A 9,522-nucleotide genomic window follows, 5' to 3' on the forward strand; every position below is an offset into this window, starting at 1 on the left:
GAGGAAATATTGCATTAAGCAGCAAGAGTAACTCGATATTTTTTGTGCAAGGCAAACTGATTGACACCGACGTTATTGACAGACTATGGCAATGCAGGAGGGAACATTGATCAATCTCTGGCATCACACTTTGGTCGCTTTATGTGTTTTCAAAGGGGAAATGCTCATTTGAATATGATTCAATCAATTTTCATTTTCTTCTTTAAGGTTATGAGACGAAACCTAAACGTGAATATTTGCTCTAACAAACAGCTTTAAAATGAAAAGAGCACATGGTCACTGTGGGACTTGATTTGGCAAAAATAGGAGAGATGAAATAAAGTGCTGCTGAAATGAACAGAAATGAATTCTTCTCTTCCGCTTTCCTTCAGCCAAACGATTCACCGGTCGAAACGTCGGGGGAGGAGTTCAGTTGAGACCTGGTCTCGGTGACTCGGACTAAAGGGAACTCTGAGAAGTCTGTGCTGTGTCCACGGACGCCGACTTGCCCGTTGGCGCCGGCAAACTGCGAGGAAGAGCCAGATCTCGAAGTCTGGAAGTGGGACTTGAAGTTCTGGTCGAAGGAGCTAATTTGAAACGTCTGCAGTATCGTTTGTGAAGAGTCCGTCTTTTTGGTGGGCGACACCTGCTCCAGGAAGTCCTCGTCGGCAGGGGACACTGCGGAGGGAGGCGTGGTCTCGTCCCCCGAGAAGGAGAAGGAGTGCTGCGAGTCGCCCACCAGTAGCCCAAAGTGAGGCTTCTCCAGCGTGGACCTCAGCGGGGAGCTCATACCTGATTTGAACTTGCTGGGCGAGGGGAACTGCTTCTCTGTGGAGAACAGAGGCTGTCCGGCCAGCGTGGGGTTTTCGGACGCCAGGCTGAGGCTCTGGCTGGTCAGGTAGCTGTCGTTCTGGCTGGTCCTCTCGAGGGCCTGCTGGAGGAATTTGGAGTATTCCTGCAGCAGGCTGACTTTCTCGGCGGGCGGCTGAGCCGGGGCACTGGAGGCCCCGAGGCTCTCCACGGGACTGCTGTCGGAAACCTCCGAGGAGTTGATGGATATGCTGGAGGTCACCTCGGTGTCGGCCACGCTGAAGGAAATGTCCGTCTGCCCGTTAGCTTTGTTGGAGTAGTGGTCCAGCAGGGTCTGGAGGACCTCGTCGGGCAGGACGTTCTTGTCGTGAGTCGTCTTTATCTCCGTGCTGATCGGCTGCGGCTCCAGTATGGTGACGGGAACCGTCTCGTCGATGACAGTGGACACCGCTGTCTGTGTAACAGGAGGCTGAGAGGAGACGCTGCTCGTGTTCAGGCCGTAGTCCCGACTGTTGTTGGCCATCGCCGCTTGCAGGTATCGTTTCTTCTTGAGGAACTGCATGGCGTCGTCGTAGTTTGTGCTGCTGGCTGCTGGTTTTGTTGGTCCCACTTGCAGAGTGTCAACTGGCTCCGGCTCGGCGGCGCCGTCCACCTCTAAAAGACCTTGCTTGTCCACGATTTCAAACGTGTACTGGGTGACCTTACTGTTCTCCTCGAACGAAGACATAGTGGACAAGCAGGGAGGAGCCGGCTCACTGGACTGTTTGAGACCCTTCTTGGCGACCTTTTTCAGGACGAGTTTGGGAGGAGTCGCCTCTTCTGCGGACACGTCTTCCTCCTGGTGTTGGGTCGCCGCTTCTTCGGGGAGCTCCACAGAGTAATCCGTGATCACAAACTCGTGTTTGACTTTAGAGGACACAGTATATAGCGATAGACCTTCGATTTTATTCTGTTTCTGCTCGTCTTTCTCTTCTGTCTCGACCACGGCGAACGCGTGTCCTTCTGGCTGGGCGGCGGCGGAAGGTCCCGAACTCTTGTCCGCACACTTTTGCCGTTTTTTCTTGGGCAGTGCACACTCTTTGGCAAGAAAGGTGGATCCTAAAGAATCACTTTCGCGTAAAGATCCAGCTTTACTGGCAGTCTTGTTTGCTTTTCTCTCTCGGTTCTCGTGACACATTCGTCTGTGCTTTAAAACTCGGTCCGTTCTGGAAAAGTACTGTGGACACAAGACATATATTTTACCTTTAGACACAGTGTGGTGAAGAACCGTGAGACAGATTTTTTCAAGTTACACATTTTAACCAGTCATTGGTGCACAGCTTTGAAGATTTTATTCTTAAGCTCTTTACTTTCTGAGATCAATGAGACCTTACATAAGCACCAGTCGATGATATTTAATGGTATTCTCACATTGTCTGGTTCAACGCAAATGAACTCGCTAGTAAAGAAAGCAGATCAGTAATTTCAAACGAACTCAAAACCTAAACCACTGATTAATGTGTCTGCCATTTTAAAGCAGATTCAGTAAACAGGTTTGTCTATATATGCAATATCGCCCGGTAACCATGGGAACACGCGTCTGTTTGCACTTAAACGCAGGCAATTGTGCTTAATTAGACAGTAGAAAGCAATTTACACCGCAATGTGTTTTGCTTGCATCCTTTGACAACTCATGAAGCCACATAAAGAGACTGTTGTTTCATGGTGATTAACCAGCCTGATAAAGCCTCATTTGATATCATACCATCACTTCCAACGGCTGTGAGTCAGCGTGTCGGATCTCATGTTTCACAGTTTGTGATTGTCAGTCTCCGTATGAAATGTACTTGAATTACTATTTCCCCAGTGTTTTATGTTTGTTTTTTTATCACATTTTTACATCAGCATAGGTAAACATCATTTTATAATTTCAGAATCTTGGGTTTCAGTTTTTGACAGATGTGAATATGGTGGGAGAAGTAAGAAACCGGGACACAGCAGCCAAATCCCAGCGCAGCTTAAGATTCATGGACACAAGGAGACAGGCTTAAGTCCATTTCAACCAAAAACTACTGCAAACATCTAACAGCTTTCTGGTGTTTCAGATTAAGTGGCTTCCCTGTTAACTGGTGACCCTTTAGCATCACTTGTTGCTGCTACTAACATGTTAAAAACCCGGTAGAAATCCATGGCCATCCAGACAAACGCTGTTTAACAAGATTTACAATGACGTTTCAAAGTGTCACGCTTTTTGTGAGTTTTATTTTAATACTATGCAGTGACAAGCAGCAACGATGGAAGCTAAAAAGAAGTTGGTAACCAGTTAACAGGAAAACCAGTTAATCCGAAATACCGGCACAATGCCATAATGTTTACCATGTATTTATCGCTATGACTTGTATAAACGCCGTCATTCAACCAGTTTGAACCAGTCTGGCCCAGAAGGAGAAGCTCCCGAAGATGGGAGAGTTAAAAATATAATGCGTCTGAATATGTTACCTAGTTTGGTCCCGTGTCTTGCTACAGTTACTACTCAGGAGCTAACGCTACCTCCTGATAACGGCACGGGTAACTTATGTTTTTTTCACATTATGCTGAATTTATTCCGTATATCAGTAAGGCTGGGCTCCACCACCAGGGGGAGTGGCTATTTCCCCACATCATGATGGGAAAGTCTCTGATGAGCCTGTGCATGAGCCTCTCATTTCTGTTGAGGCTCCTGACGGCAGCGGTCAGAAACAATGATGGTACGGTTTGATCATTCCAAGGTTTACCGGCACTCAATTCACAGTTTCACTGCTTTTCAGGTGAAAACGGCCAACATACCTGGTGACAGTAGTCACATTGGTAAGGCTTTTCTCCACTGTGAGTCCTCTTATGTCTTTCCATGTGATACTTCTGGATGAACCTCATCCCGCACTCATCACAGCGAAAAGGCTTCTCTCCTATTCAGACCAAGTAAAACCCAATGACTCTACTGAATGTAAAACAGTATTTTAAAAAAAACTAAAAATTCTGGATAAGTTATTCCCTCACTCACCAGTGTGAATCTTCTCGTGTCTCTGGAGAAGATATTTCTGAATGAAGCGCATGTCACACTGGCTGCACTGGAACGGCTTCTCACCTTGAGGGAAACGACACACGAGTAAGTGGATTTGAGGCCCTCGCTTGATCAGCCAGTTCAACAAGGCGGCGCTATTCTTACCGGTGTGGATGAAGACGTGCCTCTGGAGGTGGTAGTTGGTCCTGAATGCAGCGTTACAATGAACACAGACGTGACACTTGGGGTTTGGTATACCTAATGACCCATCGTCATTGATGCTGAGAATCTAAAATAGCAGAAAGTGCAAAACATTTTAACTCAAGTGCCATTTGTTTCATCACATTATGGTTATTATATATATATATATATATATATATATATATATAAAATCAAACATAATTGAGATGAGCTGGATTGGAACCTTGGCCGGAGAACGTTGCTTCCTTTTCTTCTTCTTGGGACAAACCATCAAGTCTTTAATTGCTTTTTTGTCCTTCTTTAGATGGACCGCCGGCTCCGACAGCTTCAGCTCCTGCTTGATGCTCAACTGTAAAGACAAACCATAAATAGTCAAGACATTTAATATGGCACACACGGCCTACTTTTGAGGCCGCCCAGCCAGACGGCAGTTTATTCAGGTCAGGCAGGTGCAACAGGGCAAACGCAGGATAATCAAGCGATGTGAGCGTTTCTCGCCGCAGAGCTGCTTCAGGCAGGACGGAGCGGAGGGAAGCCTCAAATCCGACAAAACCTGAAACACGCTGGGGAAACTACATCTGCCAGCTGGCCAGTGAGAGCATTTGCATCTCCTCTAAAAGTTGTTTTTTTCTTTAAATGTACTCAGAGCTTTCCAAGAAAAAACAAACAAACTGTCAATTAAAAAAAAAAAAGACAGTGACAATAATGTGCGACATGGAATCCTGCAGATTAGCTGAGATTATCCTCAATGTTTGTATTCAGAAAAACAAGTCTTTTACAGTTCATAGTTGTTGCATCTTTATTCTCTACCGATGCTGAAGGAAAGCGTATAAACACATTTTTACTGATGTTGAGCCACTCGAGCGGTGATATTCTTTAACTGCAATGATAAAACAAAGTGCTTAAAGTAGCTCCAACACACCAGATATAAGACAGTGAGCATACTGAAGATTTTAGGATGTTTGTGAGGACATTTAGTCACAATGAGAGTATTATTTTTACAAACTTGCTCTGAAAATGGCTTCACACTGTGATCTTGATCATCTCATGCGGGCTGTTGCGAAACGATCTTTGATTACGTCTGAAGTTGGAAAGTAAAACAAGTTCCTGGACAGCCATTGTTCATCTAAAAATAACCACAGGTAATCTCAGCATCACAAAATGTCATGTTTGCTGCATCACTACAGTGTGACTGGCTGTTAACCGAAATGCAACACAATATGATGTGACACTGGAAAACAACAGGTTAAAAAGATACATTCCCATACCGGGCTCTTTCCGAGCACAGACATGCCACGAGAACCAAATCTGCGACTTAACCAGCGTAAACTCACTGGCATGTGAAGCAAGCAGGGAAACTTATTGGTGAGTTTTAGGGGGAAGTGCACTCCCACCTCGCCGCCTCCCTCCTCTTCTCCTCCTGCACCGTTCTTCGTCATCTCCTCCTGCATCATCAGCTGCTCTGGAGGGACCAGGTCATGCGTGACCAGCGAGGTCCCGGTCAAGTCCTCGTCGTCGTCCTCTTCGTCGTCGTCCTCAGCCAGCAGAGGGTGGTTTGCGAGCGATCGCTCCCCGAGGGTCATCACCACCAGCCCTCCTCCGGGGCCCAGTGCGACCCGCCCCCCTCCGTCTATTCCTCCGCTGCTGCACTTCAGCAGCATCCCTTCCAACTTGTCCTCAGTGTTCATCTTACATAGAGTAGTTTGTAAGTCTGCGAAGGAGATAAAAAAAAAAAGAAGAAGAGGGAGTTAAACAATGACCTGGATATGGTGCAACGCTCTGACTGTCTCTGACACACCCATGTGAAGTACGTCAGACATTGTGAATCAAACACAAAGTTTATAACAAGAGACGCAGAGCAGATTAGGAATGTACTGATGTCACAGGTGAACTTGCATGTCCAATTTATGGAGAGCGGATTCGTGATGTTACAAAAAACAGGCAACATGGTACCTTTTTAGTCAAATGCGCATCAATATTAAGCAAATTGTGTCCCTCTTGTGACCTTTGTTTTTTTTTTTTTTTATAATGCTCCTGGAGAAAATATAACATAAAATATCCCCTGACCTGGACCAACATGTATCTTCCATAGTGAGTTACAAAGTTCCCAGAGCAAACAAACTAATCTTTGCATTTATATTTGAAAATACCTTTTCCAGTGACTTCCAACCTTCCCGAAAGATATCAAATCCACAGGTTCAGTTAAACTAGACCTAGAAATCTCAGTTCATTTCCAGATTCGGAGGTCTGAATGAGACTTTGTTGTTTTTAATCAGACCTTGAGGGTTTTTTCTTCCAGAGCAGCGTTATCTTGACACATTTATGTGCAACAGTATCGTCCCACAATTCTTTCACGCAAATAAATATCCAAGTTGATAGTCAAGCCCAGCTCTTATCAGGACTGTTTATGCGGGGATTGTCCCTCAGGCTCTGATGTTTTGGATGAAGCATAGTTGTGCAGTTTTCATGCATTTAATGAGCACACATAAATAACCAAGTTACACCAAGTGTAAAATCACATATCCCCAACTCAGTTGACAGCTTTGGGCTCAACATTGTAAAGTGACACTTTGATGCCTTGCTCCCGAGTTTTATTAAGAGGACAACCTATTTGAGAGCAATCAAGGTGAAGCAGCCAGCACAGGGAGAGGATCGAATGCGTTCAGCAAGTGATACAAACCCAGAATATTCCAAGTGTAGAGTCTGTTTGTACAAGTTCACACCGATTCGGAAGCAGATTGCCACTCTGCGCTGACGCCAGGTCGTTTGCACGGCCGTGGGGTCATTTTAAAGCCAGCTGCTGCTTTCTGACAGCGACATCACATCGGAGTTGACCTCATACGAAAACTAATTAGCAGCGTAACTAACATTAGCGTCGACTAATCTCAACATAGTGCGGCTAGCCGAGTTAGCACCGTTTGATAACAGGTCTACCACCAATGCAAAAAATAAAAACAACAACCCATAAGCGTTTCGGGCCAGCAGACGACAGGGCGGGAAACATTACTGTTTGCGGTTTAAACGCAGTCAGACTGTCGGTCCCACAGGTAAACACACTCACTGTGTCACTCGGGTTTAGCGGCTGCCGTCTCTCCCGAGCTAGCGGCTAGCCGCGCGTGTCAAGCCAGCTCTACTCACAGATTGAGAACACACCGGAAGCGAGCACGAGCCCTTCAATATTGAACTCCATCGCAACTGCTATTGAGACACAACTACAGATAATATATTACATGACAAAGAACGTCCAGTTCAAGGCTTGAGGTTTGATTCGAAAATAAGGAAGAAGAAATGCCCGAAATGTCTCACGTTGAGATATATCTCATCATCCTAAAGCAGTTTGACTATTGTTTTGACACACCACAATGAGGATTTCAACAGAGTAAATACCGGCCCAGGCCTTTCTGTGTGGAGTTTGAATGTTCTCTTTGTGAGTGTGTGGGTTTCTTCTGGTTACTCCAGTTTTCTACCTCAGTCTCAAAGTATGCATGGGGTTAATTTGGGACTATATATTGCCCCGAAGTGTGACTGCAAGTGTGTGTAGTTGTTCATCTCTGTGTTTGCCCTGTGATGGGTTGGCAACCTGTCTGAAGAGTATTCTGTAACCTGGTATAGAAGATGAATAAATGGATCTGCTCATCATCTGACGATTAATGGATCGGCTCAGATTTAATAGGAAAACATATTCGTTCAAACACCTTTTGCGTATTCTCATTAGCCTCATTTAATAAGTACACAACAGACATTTCGGGAGATTAATGTAAGAAAAAAATTTAAAATTGCAATCTTAAATAATCAAGGCTGATTTAATCACATGTTTAATTTTTGTTCATAATTTTAGGGGACAAAACCATTTTCTGCAGCAAAGTCTTGTTGATAGCATGAGCTTTTACTTTGCAGGTTCCCACCGGGGTGCCCTCTGTGCTTGTTTTCGCTTGACAGCCAATAATGGCCTGTTAGCTGGTTAGCTCAAACACTGGCCCGTCTCTTTACATGTAATATTGATCTGACACTGCCTCTTCACAGCAGCACCGTGCCCTCACACGCAGCATTCAACGACAAATAAAATCTCACGGTGAACGACGTATTCGGCGAAAAACACAGCTTCCACAGTCGCGTTTTAACAAACTTATCCTGAATAGGCTATAGTGCTAATGCCTGCTAGTGAGGCTAAAGCTCCTCGACACCACGACAAACATTATTAACACGTCTCGGTAGCACACAGTCGACATGTCAGCTTGTGAAGCGGCGTTGTTGCTTCTTACCTGTGCGCCTTAAACCCGTTTAGCTGTCATGATTGTTATGCAAGACTACAGTGCTATGATGGTGTGCGGAATAATCACATATACTATCACATTTCTTCAAGGCATGGAAGTTTTTGCTTGTCGCCATCAAGTGGTGAGAGTTGGTAAAGCGCAGGCAGCGCTGCGCGCCTCAAACCTGATCTTCATAATATTCCATAGATCTATTTCTTAAATGTTTCACACATAATGCTTTGATATCCCACTTGTTCTTTGTTGCCATTTTTCCCCCTTGCGTATGATTGTTTTTTGGGTCCCCCCCCCACACACACACATCCAGTAATCCGTTTAACCACCAATTCGCCTTTTCTCACTCAGGGGAGCGGGAGTCCTGGAGCCGGTCCATCAGAGCAAACATCAAAGACAAATAAACACATAATCTATGTTCACACACATGCAGACATCAATTGATATGAATTACATGTTTATAAAGCCACGCATGCCCAAGGAGAACATGGAAACTTAAAATACATCCCAAGCTGGGAATTGACCGTGATCGCCTCATGCGATATATATATAAATATGGTCAATCCTCACATAATGGAGTTATATAAATATATATTTTAAAAAAAACAAAAAAAAACCCCAACAAATCACGACTTTATAATTGAGTTATAAGCTTAAAGCCCATTTCTATGTATCCATATGCATATGAAGTATGAGGCCATTAAAATAGTTGATGGTCCATTTATTGTAAGTCAAACAAAAAAAATCCAACGACTGATTCAGATAGGAACCACGTGGCTTTCGAAACTGTCAATGTAAGTAGCGTGAGTTGTGGACGTTTCAGCCCAACATTGCCAAAGATGAGAGTGAGTGATATTATCTCCTGCACCTTGCACTCCCCTGATTTTTGGCGCAGTGTGTCTCCGGCCTTTGAGAACCCATTGATCCACAGTCACCCATTGTAAACATGCTCATCCCTAATACGACTGTCACAAACGACTATTAACATTTTGTTCGATGCTTCTTCTTCTTCTTTTTTTTTTAAAACTCCGCTATGACATTTGTGTTCTTCATTGAGCAGACGCCCTTCGTAAACACAGGTTGCGACATTGTTCTTTCTCACACAAACCTGTGGCGTTACTGTGATGGGAAAATAGTTTTCCAAAACATTTAGAATCCATCTGATCTTTATTATAGAAGTACTGGAAATCGCGCCATAGTCTAAACTGCAAGCGATCGTATTAATTGAAATTATATAATGGTAATGCA

The 9,522-nt window shown here is 44.5% G+C and overlaps 1 protein-coding gene across 1 annotated transcript; it reads right to left on the reverse strand.

Annotated features, from left to right (window-relative positions):
• Window positions 1-328: 328 nt before the first annotated feature.
• On the reverse strand, window positions 329-5,697 carry znf148 (zinc finger protein 148; the record flags this gene model as incomplete). Its single annotated transcript, XM_080497898.1, has 6 exons — window positions 329-2,005; window positions 3,595-3,713; window positions 3,809-3,892; window positions 3,974-4,097; window positions 4,233-4,358; window positions 5,344-5,697. 6 exons carry the CDS (start codon window positions 5,695-5,697, stop codon window positions 368-370), a joined length of 2,445 nt encoding a protein of 814 aa, XP_080354024.1. The 3' UTR covers window positions 329-367.
• Window positions 5,698-9,522: the final 3,825 nt, after the last annotated feature.

This window comes from Blennius ocellaris, assembly GCF_963422515.1.
Source record: "Blennius ocellaris genome assembly, chromosome: 6".
Classification (NCBI taxonomy): Eukaryota; Metazoa; Chordata; class Actinopteri; order Blenniiformes; family Blenniidae; genus Blennius; species Blennius ocellaris.